The sequence below is a fragment of the Meleagris gallopavo genome, chromosome 7 (genome assembly GCF_905368555.1).
Source record: "Meleagris gallopavo chromosome 7, MGAL_WU_HG_1.1, whole genome shotgun sequence".
Lineage (NCBI taxonomy): Eukaryota > Metazoa > Chordata > Aves > Galliformes > Phasianidae > Meleagris > Meleagris gallopavo.
The window spans coordinates 19,213,938-19,239,226 of NC_139410.1; the positions used below are offsets into that span (position 1 = coordinate 19,213,938).

At 41.4% G+C, this 25,289-nt stretch overlaps 1 protein-coding gene across 5 annotated transcripts in view; it reads right to left on the reverse strand.

Moving 5' to 3' along the window:
* The window catches only part of CSRNP3 (cysteine and serine rich nuclear protein 3), a 94,699-nt gene extending 70,568 nt beyond the window's left edge, over positions 1–24,131 (reverse strand). For 2 of the 5 annotated variants that reach the window (XM_085227774.1, XM_085227771.1), the window contains exon 1: positions 23,849–24,131. Coding sequence is in view for 2 of the 5 variants with exons in the window: in XM_085227773.1 (XP_085083899.1) it covers positions 23,779–23,797 (19 nt within the window). In the remaining 3 variants the exon portion in view is untranslated. Of the gene's footprint in view, positions 1–23,778 lie in introns of all 5 variants that reach the window. The other 3 variants (XM_085227773.1, XM_085227770.1, XM_085227772.1) reach the window with 2 other exon arrangements.
* Between the last annotated feature and the right edge of the window lie 1,158 nt (positions 24,132–25,289).

The window sequence follows — 25,289 nt, forward strand, 5'->3', positions numbered from 1 at the left end:
CAGAAAAATCTTTGCTTTATGACAAAGAGACACTCCTCCTAGTCACACTTTACAAAAGACTGTTGCAAAATTCAGCATTAAATATATATACAGCTTATATGTCACCATATGGTTAAGTGAAAAAGTATGGAACATACCTGCAAAGACATGGACATAAGTATGTATCAATCACAGGTAACAGTTGAAACACAAAATCAAAGAGATATGAAATAATGAAATAAGTCCCTGTCTCAGACCATGCATCTTCATGTTCACTATAGGAAGCAGATACTGCATAAAGCTCCAGTAAGAAAAAAAAAAATCAAACCCCAAACAAACAAAGTAAATGAGAAAGTCCAAGAACACAAAGACATTTTGGTTTTAAAAAAATCCAATTAATTCCTTCTTTCATTCACTTATGAAACCTTACTTTGGACTGATTCCTTCTTGAGAGCTGATCGAATCCATAATAAAATCTACCTGGATAAAAATTCTTATCTGGAAATAAAAATAAATGGCAGGCAAATAAAGACTTAATACATGACTAACACAGCACCTTGCCTTGTCTCAAATTATCAACTGGAAGCAAGGAAAAAATTAGACAAGGTCTGGAGTAGCAATACAGATTTTCTTCTGAACAAAAACCTCTCCTATGTAGATGATTGCAAACAGAACAGGAGGATGCAGAAAACAGATGTTACACATAAAACATTACTGCTCAGTACTCATCACAAACAACTCCCACCCACTGGCCAGTCAGCATGTGCTATAAGATGCTAGGAAGACTTGGCAAATCATTTCACAGTTAAATCATGAATATTGACGCCCACAAGCAGAGACGTTTGGATTATTTGTTGTGATTAATATTCTTTTTGCATTTAGGTTTATTTATTAGCTCACAAACAAAACTTGATATATTTTTAAGATATTTCTCTTACCTGGAAAACATCAGTAAGAGTTGGTCATGAACTAATCAAGGCATTTGCTTGCTTATACAAATCACACTTTATTATTTTGCTCTTTGTACAGTTGACAGTTTTTCAAAGGGGAAAAAAAAAAGTCAAAACTGAAAGCATCTATAGTGACAACATCACTCACACAAAGAATACCATTTGCTTGTGAAAATGACTATTCATGTAAAGGACTGCATTAATGCAGACACAAATCCATTTGCATGAATGCTTGCAAACAGTGAACAGCAGAGGTACAAGAACATGAATCAAACAGCTGTTCAGAATTCAAATTTATGTTTGCAATACATGTTTCAGTGTATCTGGCAGCTCTAATAACAAGCACCAGTTGTCAGAGGTAGGCTCTGATAATTTCACAAGTACAATCTGTAAAAATTAAAAACACACAGCGGGATAATTCCACTTAGAGACCACTGTGTGGGCACAGGAAATACCATTAGTATAATCTTATTCATGAGTTGGTGCTTACAGCAAAGGTCAGTTACACAGACATAAACTAGGAAAAGGCTTTTCTTGCTTCAGACTAGCTAAACCTACAGCACTAAGTAAATCCTATAGGAATATGGCTGTGCAATTCAACCTAGGGAATCTGTTCCAACACTGCAAGCTAAATCCTGCCAAGCCTGCTCTTTGCAGGGTTTCTATACCGTCACTTTAGAGAACTCCTGATTTCACACTTCAGCACTAATCCACGAATCTTCCAGACTGCCTACACATTGTTGCACGCTCCACTGTACACTCAAACTAGCTCTACTGGCAATGAACTTAGAATGCCAAAGGGATGCTGGCATACGCTCACCCTGCTGTCTATGTTGTGGATGTAACAATGAGTGGCAGTTATGTACTCCTTTGTTCTGCCCAGCATCTCACAAACACCTACACACACCAAGTGTGCAAATATCCTCCATTCATCACTCAAATACAAAATGTTCATATACAGCAGCATTAAAGCAACCTTCTGATGCCTGAGTTCAACAGCTACAGGAAACACATGCAGTTCTGCAAACAGAAGAAAATTCTAGGCTAGCTCTCCTGGGCCTCCTCTCAGCATGCTCCCTGAAGAGCAAAAAGAGATGAGTAAAAGGCAGTGCTAATTCAACTAGACATCCCGGAACTTTGCATTCAGCTGCAGGGTGCAACCTGGCAGAAGTGGATTCAGAGGCACTCAACAAGAGAGAAGGCTTTCCCATGCAGATGAGATTTGATTTGCCCATAGAAGCTGTACACTCTGACACTGTTTCACTCATAACTGTTTTCTAAGTAAGTTGTTGCATCAAAAACCACTTACAACAGAGCAAAAGATGCATAAGGGGCACTGAGCCCTACAGGCAAACAGGAGATTCAGGAGAAAGTCAAGCTGCAGCTGGGCCACAAATTCAGGCTTATGACACCTAACCTTCAGATCTAAGCCATTTAAGAGAATATTAGCTGGGTCTATCACGGGATCCCCACAGAAGTTTTCACATAATACCACCAAAGACCCAGTGCAGACCAGTTCTCTTTTGTAAGGTTTTAAGGTTTGGTGATGAAATCTCACTAATTAAAATCACCTCATCAAAAGTATTGTGGACAATTTTCTCTTGCCTCTGTTTGAAGAAAACTAAACAAAAACAAAACAAAACAAAAAAGAAACCGGTGCAACATATTTGGCCTCCCTTACTGAAGTATCTTTACCCCAGAAGAAACTTTCAAACTCCTATATGGGCTCCCAAAAAAGGCTTATTACTTTTTAGACTGCTCTGCTGAAGAACACAGTGTGGCAGAGCTCCGCCTAGGAGGCATCAGTCATCCATAAAATTGAAATGTGGGAGAAAGAGCCAGATACTGCCGTAGGTCCTACTGACTTCTACAGATACACAGCCTTATAAAGAACAAATAACACAAAGATGATGGGAAGAAGTGCTCGGTCTACTATATGGGGCACGGCACACTAGCAACACATCCCTACTGCATTTCTTTGCAAAAAGACAGTATCTGGTTTGCTGAGCTTCTCCCTAACATTCCCTGCCCAACAAGACCGAGCCCAGCAGTAGAAATTTTAGCATGCTTTTGGAACAGAGCTTTTGCACTAAGCTGCTCCCAGCTACATGAGGAACATCAGGGCCTCGGTCTGTAATGAAGAATGGAAATGCCAATAACTTACAGAGTGCTGGAGATGAGTATTCTTTACTTTAAGTTTTGTCCACATTAGTAGGCAGTAACATTATTAGGCACGCTGAAACCACCCTCATACAATTTCAGTAATGAAACTTGCACACTGCTCTTTTGTGAACATCGATCTTGCACGCTGCCAGCTGAGGAGCAGCACAAGATGGCAGGATACCTTGCATAGCTTACTATGCACCTGCCAAAGCGTACTATGGACACAACTGATATATGCCAAAACGGCCTTCAGAGCTCTCCAGCCAGCATGCAACAGGGTGCAAAGCAGCGTGAATTTAAACACAGCCTGGCTGCTCATTCACATTGCTAGATCTAGCAGAGACAGCATGAATTCAACAGCTCTTCCTTCAGCCCCACGATCTCTGCATTGTGGTAGTGCTTCTTCTCAAATCTGCAGCGTCTGCCAGAGTTTCAATAAACAAACAAATAGAATATCTGAAATCAAAAAAGCAAGCCAAAACAAAAAAACCCCACCAACAGAAGTAACTCTTAACTATGTTTTCCTCTTTTACCCAAAAGACATGAGCAAACTCTTCCAGATTAGCGGTGTACATGTGGATGGGGGCACATATCTATGTGTGGACAAAATTTAACAAAGGACCACATTTTTTTTACCCTGCTTTTGCAATAGCTATTGACAATAGTGGTGCTACCTATATGTAAGAAGATAAAAATGTCTAAGAGATGCGAGAGTAGAAACAAAAAATAAAACAGTTGATATTTTCTAGCAAGGGGGAATAACAAATGTAGTAATATAACCTATGCTGTCCTATGCCAGAACTAAAAAAAAAAAAAGAGAGAAATTAATAAACACAATTAAATAACACAGAAAACTAGTCTGGCAAAAACCTCAGCTCATCTGACTAGAACTTGCAATTGAAAAGGAAAGAAAGCAGTATTCTCTCCATGTTATCCTCACTACTTCCACAAACTGGGCACAGTGACATACAACGTGTGACAAATTTACTCACTACTTTTTCAGCAGCTGGGAAGTTCTGCTTCTATATCCAGAAATCAAAGGACTCGTGACATTGGCACAACTCAGCTAAAGCTGTAGAACACACTGACGTTACTTCTAGTAACTTAGCACATTCCTCAGATAATGTTCAGGTTTATTTCTTATCTCCATGGAATCTTAAATTACATAAGGTTTTAAAAAGATCTGGCTTAGCTCATCTCAATACCAAAAACAAAGAAACAAACAAAAAACCACACAAACACCACAAAAACCAAACAACAACAACTAAAACACTATTCTCAACAGGAAGGCCTGCTATGATTAATTTTTATTGTCCTCATAGAAATTTTTCTATAATCCATTTAATAACTTTCCTTATTAATATGTTAATACTCTCATAGAATTAAAGATGCCAGATCCTTTCCTCTTATTCATTTCAATTAATAAAACTAAGTATTCAGTTCTCCCTTTAAATGACCTTTGGTACTTGTGTTGTAAGCTAAAAATGGATTTTAGTATTAATTTGCAGAAGATTAATCATTTATTTGTGTAGCAATACCTTGTAATATTTTAATATTGTCTTTGAGACACTGCAGAACAGGAAAAATACCTTATTTAATGCTGAAAAATAAATTAATCAGTGATTTTGATCTATGCCACAACGAAGCATCTAAACTATCTAAAAATAAGAGGCACATTTTGCCTAGTACACAGCATTCAGGGAAGGTTTGTCATTTGTTCTGTTTTCCTGGCACAATCAGGAATCCATCCAATAGAAGAGAGAAAAAAAAAAAGTTTGGTATTTTTCATACATACCAAATATCAGCTAACAAGAAAAATAGTTGTAATATGTACAGGAAATCAATAATGAAGAACTAGATGAAAAAAAGAAGTGGATTTAATTTTTTAAAGAATGAAGTTTCTTAGCCATCATTTATGGAATGCTATTTCTTGCTTACAGCAAGTAAGTGATTTTGTTTTTGACTTTTGTTTAAGGTGATTGAATATTAACTTAAAATCATTTGTATGACATTTCAGTCAACTACCCACATAACTGATGAGGATGTCTTCGCTAGAGATTTTGTAATAAATTTAAAAACAAACAAACACACACAACATTTTACTTGCACAAAATTAGATTATGAAAGCAGGACTTAAACATACCCTTCCTACCATCAATCTCACTGGGAGTAAGCCTGTCTGCCTGCATCCTCAAATACTGCACAAGGCAAACTCACACCCCCACCCCTACCACAAGCTATTTTTCCAACTTGCTGCCTGATTACAAGTTCTTCAGCAATCCTCCCCCACTCATGTACTTCCTTCTCAGGTCTGTGACCACAGCTAATGAGGTTCTCTCATTTCCACGCCACTGGTGAGTTCCAGCAGCAGCTGACTGGGAATACTGGATAGAACATGCATATATTTAGTTCAAGTAGAATACATGAATCATTAGGGAACTTCAGAACTAGTGACTACACACAGCAGTTTTACCCAATATCTTTCATATTGTCATTATTAAGTAGGTATTTTTAGCCAGCTAAAGCCAAATCCATCTGCAGCAGTAGCGTTTCCAAGGAGACAGAATCATTTAAATACATGTGGAACTAGATCTTTGTTTTCATCAACTCCTTGCTGTTAGCAGAACTGGTTTGAGTCAAACTTCTCATTTTGGGAAAAGTAAAAGGGGGGGAGTGTGACTGGAATAAATAAACTTAGGATTGTAACACAACATTTTCCTTGTAGATTCAGATACATATCCGCTGCTTACAAATAAAAAACAATTGGATGCAACTCATCTGTTTTTCAGTCATTCTTACTTATCGGTGTTCACTCTGCAATACATATAGAAATAGCTTCTCAGCTATTTAGAATCATTTTGTAAGTCACTCCAGCATATTGATTTTTTGAATTGTTTGTATAGCAAACTTACATCAGGTTCCATTCTAGAAATGGCTAGAAGATGCTGGCAGCTGGTAAGGTGTGTAAGTAAGTGGGTAAAGGACAGAGCTTCTTCAACTCCTCTTTAGTGCTCAGCAAGAATTTCCTTGGCTTTCTCCAGCTTTTCTTTAATAAAATCACTCAAAGACTTTTGGGTCTTTTCTAAGTGAACTCACTCTGAATGAACAGAACAGGATACATGCATTTACTGATTTTCATCTCTGAAATCTAGTAAAGCTCAACTCCAGTATTTCAGAGAAGCCTAGCTTTATAAACATACAACCATATAGACTCAAACCAAAAAGAAAGCTTCTAGTCCTTCCTCTTATTTCAGCTGTATATACACTGCCTGTGACAACAAAATATCCCCCTTACTGTACTTCTAGTGGGGTGGAAAGATGAACAATTAAGTCATTAAAAACTAGTTCTTAATGAAATAACCCTCCCAGTTCTTCCGTCAAATGATTAATCTATAATACTGTATTTTAAGATACAGACAAGTGTCACAAATTAACAACTGCTTAAGGAGCAATCACTCCATACAATTTAAAAAGGAACCCCTTCAATAAAAGAGTAAATAAGAAAGTTGCTTAAAAACTAGGTATTTCTCAGTACGTTATCATTAACTTCAAGAAATGTCAAGAAAAAAAGTCACGTTGGAAATATATTATAGTTACTGGAATACTTGCAGTAGCTTCTTTAAGATAATTATGAGATTAAACACAGCAAAAACACAGTTATCTGAAATAAATGAGTTCCGTGAATTCCTTCTGTAGTGGTAAGTCCATCACTAATGTGAAATAATGTAAATAATTGTTTGCTTTCAAAAAAAAAAAAAAAAGTATACATTGGCAACAATTTATAATCACAATTCACTTATGTCAATAAAGATTTCTGCTTCAAACAATCATAATGAGGTCCTGTAGTATTACAGCTATTTGCTACATGTAACACATGCAGAACTGAGTCAGGAGGGAGCTGACACATTTAAATGCTCCCCTCGTACAGAAAATTCTGCTGCGTCCAAATTCTTCAGTGGGACCAAAGCTTCCTCCTGTAACTGTAAACTCTCAAATAACATACCTCAGTAAATAAGTCTGTTTTCTGCACTAAGTTATTTGTTGTGCTAATAAATATTATTATTTACTCTTCACCATCCCAAATTTCTGTGAACTAAAAGCTACTGCTAACATAAGTCTGCAGAATGAGTTTCATACAGTTAATTAAATTTGGTGTGCTGCTGCAATAGATAAATCTTGTAATACTTTTCTTGTATGTGTAATTTAATTACATGTATTTTTATGAAATAATTTTATGATTGAATTATAAACCACATAAAATTTAAACACAAAAATAAAGCAAAAATAAATGAAAGAACCTTCACTCTTTTCAGATCTACCTACACTGTTTTGCTGCTGGTAGCATACGCTGTATTTTCAACAGTAACTCCATCACACAAAAAATCTCTCATCCTATAGCCTTATGAACAACTTCAGCATCAACGCCTATACCGTCACATGAGGAAGTTCTCAAGCAGCATCAGGGATACCTAGGATTCCCCTATGGATTTCAATTAATTTGAAATCTCCTAGAAAGCAGGAGTAATTAAAGATGCTGTTTCGAGTTCACTAACAAGGAATAAACAGTAAGGTTCTTGCACATGCATGTTTGTTAGCCACGAAATATCGTGGCAAGGATCAAGAACTGCTGCTCAATACAGGATTTTTTCTCCCTTACCTGTAAACTGGTTTTCTGTGTTTCAGCTGAGTGCAGACTGAAAGGTTTGCTCCTCCTTTTTTCCATCCATCAAATAGCAGTCATCCAATAACTGAAGTCATCCTGGCATCCTCTGGAACATGCTCTCTCCTCTCTCCCCTATTTCCCGCTCCCCACCCCCATCTGCATCCCAGCAAAATGGGAAAACAGCAAGAAAAACACACACAAAAAAAGCGTATCTGAAAAACAGTTCTAATAAGCTACTTAGTAATCAGTGAGGACACTCTCTACTGAAAGGTAATGATGAAATTTTAAGACAAGGAAAAAAAAATAGACATCTCTATTAATAACCTTCAGTTCCTCTAGTGAATAGCAATTCTCCCCTTCAGCTCCTTTCTCTAAGAAAAAAACAAGCAAGCAGCTGTAGGAATACTTACTGCCTATATACATTCTTTGATACTGACTCAGCTCTCCAGACTGTCAGTGAAGAGTGCTGCTGTGCTTTTGAGAAATTTTGTGATTATCCAAGTAACAATGCTGCTTTTACACAAAGCAAGATTCTGAAATCTCAATGCAAATTACAATTCAGAGATTGATGACAGTAATTTCCTACTACTCTCCAACTCTATAAAGCAATACCAATTGCACAGACTGAAAATAACACTATGGTTTTGAGATATGCAGCATCAGAAGTTCTGAGGCCAAAATAATAGAGGGGGGAGAAAACAGATTTTCTGTGGCTTTAATTTCTACTAAATTGTAGCTGTACTTCAGCCATTTTAGTATCCCTAAGCATCAGCTAAATACATTTTCTTTCTGCTTGAGACAGTATTCATAAAATATCTAAAAGAGAACAATTGCTCCTAACATTTTCCTTGAAGATTTATCTATATAAAGCTCTACCTATATAAGCTGTACTTATGCATCTTTATTACTTATTTCATAGAATCATAAGATACCCGGAGTTGGAAGAGACCCAGAAGGTTCACTGATGTTGACTCCAGTAACCCAAATCTAATGCCAAAAGCCAATGCTCTAGATGAATTTTGTCCACACAAAATTTTCTAAATAAATAGGAATTCATATGCAAAAAATGAGTTGAACAATTTTCAATTTTTTGTGCCTCAATTCCATTACCAAGTCTACTTGCAGCCTCTTAAATTCATGATGAAAAAGCACTTTCCAAGACAAACTGCAAAGAGAATTTTGATTTTCTACATATTCAAATAAATCAGGTATCAGTTGAAGACATGAGCATTAAGTTCATTTCATTAGAGTTTAAAATTAAAATCACGAATGAGACTTTACTGCCACATCAAAGTACTTGTGTTCTAGGATTTCCCTTTGAAATCAAGTAGAAGCTGGAAAATACCTTTCTATTTACAACCTTTTATTTGCTGCCACAGATTTTCATTTAAATTAACAGTGAATTCCTTTAAATAAGAGCATCCATCTTCACTGAATTACTGATCTTTAATTGCAATGAGACCATATGAATTAGTATAGACCCACTATAAAGTGATAGCTGTTTTAGCTTCTGGAAAAACTAGTCTGCCACATCATAACAAACTGCCAGTGGATCCTGTGCATAACACTCAAGATTCTTTAAGACACCTACAAGCAAATTAGTTCAATTTAACAAAAAAACTTTACCTCAATGTCTAGAAACAAATCTCAGGAACACTGAGGAAAGTCTGAACAGACAGTCTGCCTGAGAGCAACTAGCTGGAAGCTTTATCCAACTTTACTTTCTTTGTTATCTGCATAGATAAGCTTAGAGTTGAGCACCAAGGCTTCACCTCTCTATTGGCTTAGCTGCTGACAGAGATGCAGGGAGATAGACAATTGTAGACTCACAACTGGTTTTAATATAAGACTTTCCAATACAGATGCAAGGTGCTTTGTTCTTCCAACCCCGAAGCACTACTATTACTTAGAGAGAAATGGACAGTACACACAAACAAGTCAGGATTTCTTGCAAGCATCTGCCAAGCAATATGGGAGTTATTAACAAAACCAACCAAACAAAACCCAGCCTTTAAAACAGTCCCAGATTCAAGCAACTATTTAAGATAGTCAGTATTCAAAAAGAAAATGCAAGTGGCCTTGCTCTAATAAATAAATAAATAAATAAATAAAATTATGTAGGCTGTTGTTTCCCCCACACTTTACAAGACATGTACATGCAAACCTCCTCAGCGGGGTGGTGTTTGTGCAATCTATCTAGCCTGCATTTGGCAGTTTCTTCTAATTCCTACTTAATATTCAGATGGACCTTATGAGATTTGCCCTGTTTTACACATCAAAAATAAAGCCATTTGCTTGATAAATGTGTTTTAGATATATGAAATGCAATTCTATTTGTATGTCTTGCCCTGAGCACAATCTCCTGTTGTGGGGGTTTGGATACGCACAAGGAGAAGTTATAGGCAGTACAGTTGCGGCCTTGAAAGAAAAAGCACATGGGCCTGAGCATCCTTTGCCAGGAAGCTGCTTTTAAATGAAGCCTCTTGTCCTCAGCATCACCATCCAACAGCCACACATTACCCGATTACATGTCCTCATCAGGCTGCCAGTCCCGCGCTCTGTGCTGAGGCTCTGGGTGCCTGCTGGGCCTTGCCTACTGCCCTCTGAGCGCTGCCTTCCAGCCCCTTTGGAGCTGCCCCCAGCCATGATGGCTGAACCAGGCCGGCTGCATCCACTGCCAGAATCTTCAAAGCCTTAACTATGTTTTGCAGCTCTGAATAACTATCACTACACTAATTAGTTGCATATATGCAGAGACGGAAAAAAGGAAAGCGTGTCCTTTTTGAACCAAGGTCTGTACCCAGTTCGTGCTGCGACTCGAGTAATTAATGAGGGGGTTTATAACCATTCAGCCATTTCAGCTTTTTTTGAACTTTTTCCACCTCTACTTTACGCTTCTTAATCTACACATTTCATTTGATTTTTAATCCAGAACTACTACACTGGACAAAAGAAAAGCTTCATTAGGAAACAGACTCCCGCAAAGACTTCACTTCTCCTTTTCCTCATCAACTCTGTTGCTACTAAAATATTTGCTTCCACTCTTTTTGGCTTTATGAAAACTCAAGCTTCTTTTAGCAATCCCTTTATGAAGGGTGACATCTTGAAGGATCACCTCCTTTATGACGAGGAAAGAAAAAAGCTTCAGAGAAAAAATTTAGGAAGTGTATATACATTACATCACTGCTTTACCATATAATGGTACTAACAAAGTAAATTAAAAGAGATGGTGGAAAACAAAACCTCACACAAATAAAAGCCATATTTATCGTAATGCTTTAGACGTCCCTGACTGTAAAGGTGAACTGACACAGCTTAGTAATTAGAATCACAAACAAATCTCCTATATTTCATAACAACCTGATTCTTTCTGGAATATTCTCTCAGACTCTTTCTTTAGCAGAGCTAATTGCTCCACTCTCCTCTCTCTGTAGGCTCTATCAGTAATCCCATTTTCCTTCTCTTTAGGCCTTATGCTTCCCTTTATTAAAAAAGATTTTCAGCTGTTCTGTTTCATCTAATAAAACAGATTTTTTTTCCTCTTTCTACTTTATTCTATCCCATACGTAGTCCATGTCTCCTTAGTGCACATGCCAATTTCCTTCCTAGAGCCATGGAGGATTTACTTATCTAAAGACAGAGCAGTTAAAATTCTTTAAAGATAAATCAATAGTGAAAACCGCAACAATGTTTGACATCAAAGAAGATCACTGGTTTGTTAAACTCTGCAGCCAGTTTTTCATTAGTGGTCCTTACTTCATACATACACCCAAAGCAAGCCAAGACTGCCTTTTCTTTCTGCATTCTGGCATAGGATGTGCTGCGTTTCTCTGTTCTCATATTTAAAATGCTGGGCAGCACATTGCACACCAGTTTGGTTTCTTCTGAAATGCAAACCTTTTGCAAGTAGAAGAGAAAGAGAAGAGATGGACAGAGAAAAAAGGTACATCAGAGAATTCTGATTAATGGTATCACCTCTTTTTATTTCCACTTGACGACTCACACAAGCAGTAATAAAGCAGGCGACTCCCACCAGCCACCTCAGGTTATGTAACTTTTTGATAGCTGATCACACAGTCTTTCTTTAGAAACTGATTACTCTATATATCTTCTGTAAAGTGTGAGAGCAGCTCAGGTACACTATTTAATGAAGACACAAATGGAGGCTGATATTTGGAGAAAGCCAGAGTCAGACATTTGAGTCTCCGCAACCTGTTCATCAGGATTAGGCATTTGCTTAAGAAAAATGCTGGCTGCTATTGAGTCGGGAGCAGTAGAGTCATCAGCTCACCTAGACATGCAGGAAGCAGTCACGTCTCCAACAGCATAATGGCTGTCCTGAAAGACTGTTATGATGACATCAGACAAAATTACACAAGAGTGGTCTAGAAATAAAAATCTTATTCATCATTCTGCTAGCAAGATTCCTGGAAGATACTCCACATACCACATATTAGATTTATTAAATCTCCTGAGAGGAGAGAGACTCTGTAACACTTTGATTCTCGGTGCCCTACATCCCACCAGACTGTCATGACTGGAATGTGAGGTTTGAAATACAGGCCAAGAGCTCTGCCCACACTCTAGATATCCATGGGTCCCCAGGCACTCTGCAGGCTCTGTTCTTCCTTAGGAATTCTGTTTTTTTTTGCAGTCAGACCATTAAAAACAAACATACATACATAATAACATCCCCTTCCCCTTCCCTCCCCCCCCCCCAAAAAAAAAAATCCAAATCAAATCAAAACACACCACTCCAGGAAAAATGCATCTGCTGCTATGAACTGATAGTAGCAGGGTTAGGAGAGGCTCCTGAAAACACTGCGTGTGCCGCCACTTTGGGAGATGCTGTCAAGTAATTTGAACAGCAGTGCTGAAAGATCTGTCAGCAGAACAGAAAAGGGCAGCATGTCTAGAGGAAGCTAAGAAAGCTCGGCACAGAGCATTCCTTTGGTATCACAGATGATGCAGCCCAGGACAGACAACCACTGTCAGTGCCTGGATGGAAGATCTGCTGTGGAACTGAAGTCCAAAATGACCAATGAAGACCAATGCCTACAGTAAAAATGGCTCACGTGGCTTAGAACAGAAAAAGGTCCAACCTCTCAAAAGATTTTGTTTCAAAGATAGAGGACAAAAAAACCAATAACCTTGTACAAAGGTCTGCATTCCTTTTCACTCCCTCATGCAACAAACACTAGATTTGAGAAGGGGAAAAAGAGAGACAGTTATCATCATCCAGTTGATGTACATCTGAGAAGCTGTGGAGGTGGAAAGGAAGGTGGATCTGGTATTTCCTCTTACTTATAGACTGGGATCAGCTGTTGCTGAATCCACATTATTACTACAAAAAAGCCATATCCAGCATATCCAGGATGCTTCACAAACCAACTAATTTCCTTTCTACCAGGAAAAACATTTTCTACTGACACCTCTGAATTAGAACTTCTGAATTCCAAGTTCCGACTTCCTTAAATCCAGAACAGATTTTCAACTCCCCTTTCTTTTTGCAAAATATTCATTCTGGAAAAGTAGCTATTACAATGAGCAAAAAGTGCCTCTGTAGCTCCCAGGAACATCTGAAATCTAAGCAGACACTTACAGGTAGATCCTTGAAAGAGATGGGCTAAGCACTGCAAGGCAGTAACACAACTATCAGAATTTCACCGCCACTGTTGATTCCCTGCAGCAACTCAGAACCCAGCATCAACAAGGAATGTCCCAGTATGGTCCCAAGAAGAGTGAACACCAACATAAGAAAAACAAGAAAGTGAAGTGTGCACTCAGTGCTGCTGCCTGGAAAAATTCTGCTTGGTCAAAAGAACTGGAACCCAATCATGTTCTGCTATGAAATGCAGGCCACATTGCTTACATTTCCTTAACTTGAAACTGCATCCACTGCAAGGAAATTGTTCATGATTTATGACTGACAGCAAATGGAGAGTTGAGGTTTCTTTCTCAAAATTGGTGGACAGATGCCATCATCTACTAGCCTTAGAAATCACCAAGGCATGTAAGATTTCAGCAATTCAAGTTTTAAGCAGTGAGAGGCTAACACGTATAACATGTGCGAATCTCTGAACAAACTAGAACTCTGAAATCAGAACTATTACCATATGAAAACACAGGAGACATACAAGTCATATTGGCTTAAATGCCCTACTGTCTGCACTTAGCAAAGCCTGAAGGGATGACTGCTTAGGCTGGAGAAGCAGTCAGATAATTACTGGCGATGCACAGCAAAAACACATTGCCCTATAGTTCAAGAATCTGCACAGCTTCAAGAAAGAACAGGATTATTTTACATTCAGGCAATTTTACTTTTTAATAGAACCTAGAAGACTGTGCCATCCCCAGAGCAGCTCTGCCTAACAGCATTTGTTCCAGCTTAGAAGAGTAAGAAACCAAGCCTCTTTTAGATGAGGATGCTAAAGAGTGGCCACGCGGGTCAGTGGATCTGACACTTGACAACATGTTACTTTAGATGGAATTTTAAAAGGGCTGTAAAAACTATTCTAAGATAGTGAGAACAAAAAAACAAACAAAAAAAATACACTGCTTGCTGGTCAGTGCAGCTGAAAAGTGATATAGTCCTTTCCTCCATTTTAAGAGAAATAATACCGCAGACCTCTGTTACAAAAAGCAAGGTTTTCTTTAACCCTTGCTAAATAAACTCAAAACAAATTCTCCTTTGCTCTTAAAAAATAAAGCTTGTGTAAGAAGACCAGAAAGTTCCATGAAAATACTGCCAAATGAGAACAAATCTCATGGCAAAATTGACAAACATATCCAAGGCAGACTAAGTTTCACCTTACAGAAACACAAGCTGCATTAACTTCAACTTCTCAGACTCCCACTTACTTACCAATATCTATCTATATTCCTTCCATCAACCTAGCAGTGCAGTCATCTGCCTTCAGAGAAATCCAAAGTGGTACAGAAAAACAACACAACAGAGAAAAAAGGTAAGTAAAGAACTTCTGCACAAGAGCATGCATGTATTCCCACTAATTCATCTGCAACTATCTTATAAAGCAGCTTCCTAGCACAGAAATTATTTCCAGTCCCAACTATTCATATACCAACATCTAAGTCAGGTAAGTTCTTCCCAAATTCAGAAATTTACTCCTCAGAACAAGTAACAGCAAATAAGCCAACGCTGAAACATTAACCTCTAAAAGCAATTTTCTTTTGAACCATAACCTAGACTTCATGGCTGAAAGATACAATTAAGCACTCCTGAACAAGTTTAGCTTTTTGCTTGTTTGTTTTAAACTAATCTACGTTTTACTTCTGAAAAAAAAGAAAAACCAACACTTTTCAGGTGTAGCAGCTCCGCTGATAAGTATACCACTAGCAGAGTATGGAAGAAAAAAGCTGAGGTACTACCCTTTTTGGAAGGAGCACAGACAGATTGACACTAAGGTCACTGACAGCTAGGTCAGAGAGGGGTAACACTGTTTTATCCTTTTTTTGGCTGTGACAGATGCACTGTGACACCTGACTTAGTCACCACTACTTAGTATCTGAAAGATTACCTTATTTTATGATTTATTCTGATTTCTTCTTCTATCTGTATGTCTCTACTAGTGCACCAACTTGATGAAACCTTTAAGCTCATTTTGAGTCAAGCCAGTTCTGACCTTGCTGGCAATTATGCAAATACGTGCTAAAATAAATAAATAAATAAATAGATGGAAATGCTTGCATGTGCCTCAAGCTGCCAGGAAATGTTCAATCTTTTATTAGTAATTACTTCAATACATTCTAAAGATCATCTGTACTTATAAAATATAAGATCCTTCACCCTGCTCTTAGGACCACAGATCAGATATTTTATAGAAAAAAGTACGATAGCAGTGCTATACCTCTATTTCTGTCACAGGATCAAATTCTCTATCCACACCAAAGTTTGTCCAGCAAGGAATCCACTTGCACCTCCACATATAGATTTGCAAAAGAGTTCTAGAAGAGGATGAAAGAGGATTCTAGTCTGTTTCCAAAATGTTGCATCAGCCCTGCAAACAATAAAGCCTGCCCAGCTATCCCTTTGTGCAGCTGAATGACCCAATAATTAGGTTTGAGTGCTATGCCCCTTTTTGTTTGGTTTCACCTAGGAGAAACTGCCTTCTCCAAATTATTTTGTATTTTGGCACACTTCTGGAAAATGCGGGTGTAGGCCCAAACATTTTCAGACTGAGGAAAGAACAGTAACCAAGTCTCACTTCCTTAGGAAGAGTTATCCAGTACAATAAATGTGTCTCATTTGTAAAAGAGAAAACCCTGTCACACTAAGAGTCTACCCACAGAAGACGGATCAGAGCTGTGGATTCTCACTGTACACTGCTGCCCATACACAAGAAATTCAGTCATATTACTCTGCCCATTTTAGCCACATAGAAGATACAGCAAAATGGATGAGTGAGCTTTTAAGTATTACTTCAAAGGTTAGAGCAGTACAGAACCATCAAACTGGTTTCCTGAGCTGCAAGTGCCTTATCAGCCACCTCCAGGGCAGCACATGCCCTTCCAAAACGATTTCCCTTAGCCATAAACTTCACAGGAAGCATACCAAGAAAACACCATGGCTGACAATGAAAAGCAGCACAGCAGAAAGCAAACATGGGGTTATTCTAACCAAATTACTCAAGATGCATCAAACAAGGGACAATAAAATGTCACTAAGCACACACATCTATTTTCAGACCGGTAAACTTCTGAAGAGGCCCAGAAGAATCCCAAAGCTGTCATCAGAAACTAAAAAATCAGTAATTCTGATGCACAAGTTCTTAAGCCTTAGCTAGGAATAATTGTTAAGACAGTGACAGAATCTGCTCTATTCTGCATCCTTGTGAATTGGCAATAATTCTGGTGAAGTTAATGAGCAATTGACAGTGGAGAATGGGCTTTTGTTCAGCCTTTAGAGACACAAAGCAGAAGAATCATATGCAGTGATAAGAGTCGGAGTCTCCCATATTTAGAATTCAGATGCCCTTATATTCAGTATGTCTGTGTAAGGGAGAAGCATACGTTAGACAAACGTCTATTTTAATATCTACAAACGTACCAGTGTGCCTGTTACGGGCCTCCTTGTACAAGCCATAACCAGAGCTTGTCTCAAAAATCAGGCGAGGAAGGTAGCTGGCCCAGCAGAAAGGGATGTAGCGCACAATTCTCATTATACAAGATCATCAGAGGGCAGCTGCCATGGGAAAAATATGCCTTTGTGTCCCACGATCAGATAAAAAGTATCTGAGAGTTAAGTACCATGCTGTCACTGAGTCAACATAGATGACACCAACGATATTTCTCATTTACAGCTATAACAAGACGAAAATGCTGAAGGTCAGCCCAGGAACACTCACATTGTACTCCTATTACACACTGATAGAGCAGCAACAGAGTGTTAAGCACTAATGAAAAATGTGTTTATAAGAAAACAAACTGTGATTTGTCAGTAACTTCCCCAGGTACCAGAGTGTGCTAAAGAAGGCCTCCCCTCTAAACAGATTACATAGAAGAGGGCAATACGTTTTTACAGCAAAGTGCAATGGATTAAAATTTAGTAGAGTTTGAGTATGAACCGGAAGAAACTGCAAAGTCATTTCAAATTTCTGCCAAATGAATATTAGTGATATTTCAACCTACTAATACATACTTCTAACTGAATGCTTCCACATAAAAGATGAAAACAAAATGTTTTGCAGCAAGGTAAAGTTTTAGATGAACGCTTGTTACTCGTGCCGATTGAAGAATAAAAATAGAAAATCTCTAATCGTGTGTCACTACAATAAGGCTAAGAACAAGGTTAAATATTCTGAACTTTAATCTGTTTAAAAATCAATCTAATACTGAGGTGCAAGTAATGCAATCATTAAAAGACACTTTAATAAACACAGTGGTTTCACTCTAGTCATAGAGTATGGCAAGAGAGTAAGTTCATTTTCTTACATAAAACCAAGCAATTTTAGCTACGTTTGTGGCATTTTTCTTCCACTTTCATCAACATTTGCAGACTTGATCTTCTACAGCCCTTTAGGGAAACAGGAGTTTTGAAAATAAGTGAATGTGTTCAAGCTGCAGATCACACATGCATCCTTGTGAAAACGGTGATTTTCCCACATCTTCTCAGGGACTTTAGTCAGAAGCAGAAACTGAAACGGTATTGAGTTGAGAGTTCCATCAGTAATATACCAGATACTGGCAAGAAAGCTAGATGGATCAGTCAACACGTGCACTACTGAAAACCTTTAAATTACCTTTATTTAGCACAAAGTATGATTTTGCTTTAAATAAGCATTTTTATCAGACTGCGTCTAAAAGAGGATTGAATTAATTCCTTTTGACGCGTAGCTGTCGCTAAAATGTAAGCCGCGCTACATTCTGAGGGCACAAGCAGTAATTCCTTTTAGAAGGGCTCTTCACGAGGGAGGTGCCATCAACATGCTTCTCAGTGAGGCCCTCAGCTCCGTGCGATCACGCAGTGACACCTAGCGAGTACTTGCAGTTAGGGAATGCTGCTCCTTAAGCTTCTCAGTGCCCGAGCAGGACAAATGTCACCAATGTATTTATGCTGACAAGATGTTTCACATACGGATTGTGTTTTCCTTCTAATTAGACGCATTAAGATATGTAGTATTTACTGTACACAAGCATGAAAGCGCACATACAGTACAGAAAAATGTTTCCATCCCCATAAAGCATTCACTACCTCATTGCTTCCCACCCACCAGGACAGCCTGGTGACGAGCACACAGCACAGTAACAAAGCCAAGGCACACGCTCTCACTGCTGGCACGCGGCTCAGGGCTCCGCGGCTGGCTCCCCACAGCAAATAGTTTCATTATGCAGCAGATGGTGACAGAGATGATCTGAAAAGCCCGTAAATGTGAACAGCGCATGCTGGGGAGCAGCAGAGATGGCAGCTGGAGGATTTATAGCCAAGAACGACCCAGGGTGTCACTGCCCTGCCACCAGTGTGTCTCAGCAGAGGCAGCAGCTGTTTGCATGGCCTCTGCAGCCAGTGCTCCACAGTCACCAGCCACACTGCCTCAACATGTACAATGGAAAAGATCTGAGATCACAACTCAGAGCTCCTCTTATTCATTAACTTCATTTAAGGGATGCTCTCTCCCAAACTTCAAGCATTTCTCAAGCCTAATGTCCAAGCAATCACCTTCTCTTTCAAATGTCCAAGTAGCACAGCACAAATTGTGAAGGACTCCAGTGCCTGGTATGACAAGCAAAACCAGAAAGACAGATCTCACAATAAATTTTCACGCTCACACAAACGAGCTGAGGTGGGGAGCGGTGGCAGAGGTGGTATGCAATGCACTGCCAGACGCTACTTGTCACCACGCACAGCTGCACACTCATTGTCATAATTTGTACATTCACCTTCTGATCTGTCTGAAACCCCAGACGTGAAGATGCCCATACACCAAGCAAAGCATCCTGAACGCTACACTTTTGAGGCTAGGAGCTATTGTTCAACATCAGTGCTCTGCTGATATAAAAGTTTTTCTTTGTGAGAAGGATAGCACAAAGAGCCAAGCTACATGCCTCTACCTCACTTAATCTACCTCCTAGAAAGGAAAAAGAAGAAAAATTCAGCACTTTTGGGGTAGCTCAAGCTTCACTTGTAAAACCCGGTATCATCTCACGCTTCAGTGCACCCATGTAGCACTAGTGAGAGAGGCTTTCTACGGCTGGATGTTTGGGTGAAGTTATTGGCCAAACACTGGTTTGCTGTTCTCCTTACAACAAAACAAAAACCGCACACAGCTGGACAAGCAGCTTTGGCTGCAAAGTTCAAAGCAGCACAGCTCCATTGCCATGGTTCCATAAAAAACCCTGCGTGCCTGGTGATGGAGGCAAGGCGAAACACTGGATGCCCAGCACAGACTGTGTGAAAACCAGCAAGTCACTGGGAACAGGCTTTGCTGCTAATGCATTCTGAGATTGCCTTTCAGACTCACAAAGGCCTCACAAAGACCTGTAGTATTCAGAGGATTTTACAACACAATTACCTAGTTTGCACACGCACAAGTTTGCACATGTTGCTTTCTTCACTAACCACATCATTCCTATTTTCTTCTTCATCACTTACCAAAAGGGGAAGGCAAGGGATCACAAGAGATGTGTGGGGAGCCCAACTAGTTGGAAATGCATCCTTTTTCGGAACAGGTTCTCAAAAAAAGAAGTGGGAAACAACCCCAATTGTGAGGGAAGATGTAACTGTGAGCGAGTCACCAAAGAGTTTATCAGACTCCTTGATAGATCCTATCACTGTGAAACCTTGGGAGTCTGGAGTGTAAGACAGAGAGCAAAGGGTATCTGTTTGCGTCTAAGGGTAAACAGGAGGTTCTGTTTGTATGCATTGTTAATCTTATCACACTTAAGAAATCTTTCACTCTATCACTGTTGTTTGGGAGAAGTTAGGCCCAATTAACTGATTAGAGGGACAGGAATTTCTTGCTTTTAAGTGAATGGTACGTGAGATGTATGTTTGAACACAATAAGGTAGAACTATTCTGAGAACTATTCTGATGCTACAAGAAACTCTGAAAGTTCTCTAACTTGACTCAGCGCCAACACCCAACACCACAACCCCATGTAACCAGCAGAGGAGCAGCTGTGGAGGAAGACATGATGCTCCAACTTCCATCACTGCACCGGCACTGCTGGGAGGGGAACTCTGCATGAGATGGGCTCAGTAGGTCCAACGCTCTGATTGCAACCTGGGTCCCACCCCACCTTCATCACTTCTTCTGGGCAAAATCATTAACGCTTTCATTTGAATAGGCCAGCAGTCAGCACACACATTACTGCAATTGTTCACAAATTTCTGTATATGGATTAGAATCCTAACATTCTTGTGTTAAAATGTGTAAGCCCATTTTAACGTGTGTTGGAAATTATGTCCAGCAAGCCAAAGCAAAACGTGCAGCAGCCAATGCAAATCCTGGGCAACTCTACTCACAGTGTTTTACATATATATCCAATGTTTACAGCTGAGGCCCTGTCTGCCCACCTCGAAGCAGCAAGTTTCTCACATAATTACAGTGAGCCTTAACCAATTTTCTACCATACTACGTCAAAAATTAAAGTTAGTCCCGCCAAAAAGAAATTTGCTTTTCCATGTCATCTTACAAACAAGATGCAGATTATTAAAAGGGGGATGGGATGGGATGAGGCCAGGACACGAGGGAGCTTGCCCAGCTCCTTTCACGCATCAGAATTGCTTCTGTAATAAAGGGAATGCACAGCTCCTCTAACCGTATACAGCGTTCTGTTTTGCAGATCAAAAATCCTTGTTGCCATGGGAACTGCAGAACGAGTCCATCATGGCACAGCCAGGCAGGAAAAGGAACCTCTGCCGGGCCACCAGCACCCCTGGGCTTCTCGGCACAAACGCTCACGTGTGCTCAGTCTGAAAGCAAAAGACTCCCTCAAATCTCACTCGCAAGCCCCCTCCCACAAATACCTGACAAATCTTCAGTATAAGTGAGTGACATATCTGTTGTTTATACAGAGTAAGGCAAGCAAAGGAGAGTTTAAAACAGAGATATTATGAGCAATACAGGAATATCAACTTGTGTATGTCTCTCAGATACGCTTGGTACAAAACGCACAGCTTATACTGTGCCCACAGATGCACATGTCAATAAACAGATCTTAAATAAAATAAAATAAAATAAGAAGACTGAAGTGCTTGAGACATATGACAAAAAAGAGCACTACCTAAAACAGATTACATAAAGCGAGATTTAAAACACAATTGTTTAACACAGCGTTTCAGGATTAATTATGCACACAGCCTGCCTCTGTGCCTCTGTTCTCACCCAGTAACAAAAGAGGAGCCACCCCTTCGGGACAGCCGCTGGCACTGCAGAGTGAGGTGAGGGACCAGCACCAGACAGCACCACGCCATCCCCAGCTGAGCGCAAGCCGCTCCCACAGGTGTGAGTAACAAGCAGCAAAACAAATGCCAATCAAAAGAACAGCACAAAATCACCATATAACCAAACGCACCTGTTGCAGCACTCCACTAGTCCTTCAGAGAAGCTGTATTTATTTTTCTGTTGAATACATACAATGACATCAAATATCTGGAGAATACAGAAATGAGTTCGTTAATCTGCCCAAACACTGCTTGCTTATCAGACAGCGCGTGCCTCTGCCCGAAGCGGTGACTGCGGCTCGCTCTCCCAGCACCCATCCCACGGGCGGCTCCGGGCAGCTGCCGCGCAGCTCGACTGCACCACTCCCCCGGGCCGAGACCGCCCCGCGCCGCTGCCGGGAGCCGCTACGGCAAAGGGCCCGACGACAGCTGGGAGGGTCGGAGTAAGAGAAACAGTCAAGTTTGCAAAAACTACAAATACATTTAAGCTGAGCTGGAGGTCAAGAGATTTACAACGGAGTGATGGAGTTCTGTGCGCAACACTTCCAAGGGTGACGTTTTATAATCGTAATGGTGTGTTCATTTGATAATTTTTCAGAATTAGCAAAAATAGAAGCGTCTCTGCCCCAGGCGTGACAATGAGGAATAGGGCTGCTCAGTAAGAGAGCAGCTCACGAAATGTCACAAACTGTAAAAACAGAACCAAACCAAAGCAGGAAAATATTTACTCTTTCAGATCATCTTACCTGCAACTATCAGTCCTTCACTTGAAGCTCATTTCTCAGGTTCATACAAGCACCAGCAGACGTCTCTGCTGCCAGGGCCACCAGCTGTCCTTCTCTCAGGCCCGTTATCCCAAATTTAGTCACTATCGATCACCTTTAAAGATTCCCCTACTTACATTTCACTATTAAAAAAGGAGGAACGAGGCCAGGGCAGAGCACAGCCCTGCTCTGTCCCTCTCCACCCGGAGCGCGCACACACACACGGTGACTGCAGGGACACATCTCCCTACAGGACAGGGGCTGCTGTGCCATCAGTGCCACCCACACCAACCCACGCTGTGCCCTCTCTACAAGGCATCTTTTTCAATTGCAGCAATTAACAGTAGCAGATGTGTTACAACAACACAAATACGATCTCTCACAGTTGTTGCTTATTTCTGAAATTGCTATGCAACGAGGAAGGCAAGAAATAATTTAGCAGAGCCCCGGGCAGATCGTGCTCATGTGTCTCGTGCCTGGGAGGTGCACCATGGCCGGAAACCCCAACCCCACTGCACACAGACTGCCCCGCTCCAGCCAGGGCAGCTCCGTTCTTAGCAGAAAGCCTTGTTCCTTCCAGGTCAAAAGAGTACAAGCATTCAACCAGCTGAGTTTGAGACACCCATGAATAAGGGTTTGTGCAGTCAAAAAGATTAATAGAAGCCACCTCTACAGGCTCTGATTTTCTTGCTTCGCAGTGCACTCCCCGTTTTAAACAAGTAGGGGTCAACGTGTTTGCTGACTTATCCTCAACTAGCAAAGCGTGCTGCCGGGCCGACCCGAACCACGCTTGGTACCAAACGAAGATACGGCCACAAACAAAGGAACAGCGGAGCAGCCGCGCGGCCATCGGTCAGCACGGCAGGGCCGCCCAGCGCCGCGGCTCACCGGGGTGCGCTAGACGCAAAAACCTTCATTCCCGTGCATTTATTTCCTTCCCGGAGTAGCAGCAATAACACCCACCAGCTCTATAGCTAATTTTCCTCGTACAACCTGATTTAAAATCCCACTTTCCCGTCGGCACACCGAGAAAAAGGAGGCTCGCCGCTCTCACCTGGCGGCCATTTGCGGCGGCCGGCAACAGACGCCTCTGCCCAGTGCCCCGCACCGCCAAAGGGACGTGCACGCAGCGTCCCCGCACCGCGGCCAGCGCAGCTCCGCGCCGTGAGGCAGCGAACGCGGCGCCCGCCGCCCCGCGCCCACCCGCGCGCTCGCCCCGAGCAGCCGAGGCCTCCGAGGACGCTCCGGTGAGGAGCCACGCGCGGCTCCGCACAGCCACCCCCGAACGCTCCGGGCACAAACGGCGGCCGCCCCAGGAGCGGCCCGGGAGCCCCTGGCGGAGCGTGGCTTTCATACCGGGAAGCGTTCGGCGCATCTCTGACCGTCGCCTCCTCCGTGAACGCGCGACACGTCCGCAGGTCCTCACCAAATCCACCAGCCTCACGCCGCCGTTATGTCCCACGCAGCCACGCCAGCAGCTCCCGCAGGCCGCCGCCTCCGCTGGGCGGCCGTTGGGCTCGAGCCGCCGCTCCGAGGCCGCCCGCGGCCGCGTGCAGCGCCCGCCTCCTCCGCCCGAGCTCGCGGCCGCCTTCCGTCGCGCGCCGCTCACCTGGCCCTACGGCCGCCGACTTCTGCTACCTGCTCGCCGCGTGCAGCTCTGAGCTCCGCGCTCCGTGCAGGGTGGGGCTGCGCGAGCTGCAGTGTGCGGAGCAGCCGCGGGGCGGCGCTGTGGTGCGGGGCGGGTGGCGGCGGCGGAGCGCTGCCGCGGCCCCGGGGGGAGCGCGCGAGGCGCCTCAGTGCTGTGGCGGTGTGTCTGCAGCGAGCGTGCGGGAGTACAGGCAAGGTGGGGGGGCTCGAGCCAAAGCGAGCCTGCTTGTATTTTTACTGGTCCTAGGCTTCTGTTAAAGAGCCCAAATTGTTTCTAGATGCTGGAACTCGTATGACACGTGCCTTTTTTGGCATACCTCTCCTACCACAAAACCAACCAACCAGCCAGAACTTTGAGGTGTTGCCCATATTTCCCAGCTTTTAATGTATTTAAGGCAGCACTTGACATTTACAGTAAAGCAAATTTCTTTTCAGGAACAGCACTCGAGTGCAGTCGCTACCTCAAAATTTGGCTCTCCTGCTTTATCTATTGCAAACCCTACTTTTTTCAGAACGAGAGATGACTTCGCAAGGATGTACGCTAACACTCATTTTAATGCACTCAGAGAATGCTCATACCTTGCAATCAGAATAAAGCCTCATGACAGTATCTGGTCCCTCCATTCTACAGAAAACGGCTCTGTTTCTGTACGGGCTACATAGGTAGTCTGGTTTGAAAGACCTTGATCCAAAGCACTTTCTCAGCATACAGCCAAGCATCTCTTGATGGATTCCATAAAGCTGAGACACAGTGAGGAAATTTGCATGACAAGACTGATGCCATCAATGCACTTTTTTTTCTCAATTCCACTGCCACCCCACCTGTTTAACGCCTGCCTCCTACATTCCCATACCAGTGCTCACACAGGCATGAGCACAACACCCGGTGTGTATACCAGCTCCTTGGCAGCACCGTGTATAAATTCACCATAGAAATGTAACATTATAGTATTTTTATTCATTCTAATTCCCTAGCACCCTAAGATTTAAAAAAAGATGAATTTTGTCCTTCACCAGCAGTTCAAGCGAAGCTTCTGCTGGCTTCCATCCTTTCCTGCCTCGAAGTGAAAGAACAAACTATAACTATTTTACAAAACAAGATTTTCCTTATAATGCAAAGATAATTACTGACTTCAAATGTAAAATATCACTGAAATACATAGAATATCACTGAAATGATACATACTGTTCTGTAGTGTCGGTTGCTGGTTCCTTTAACA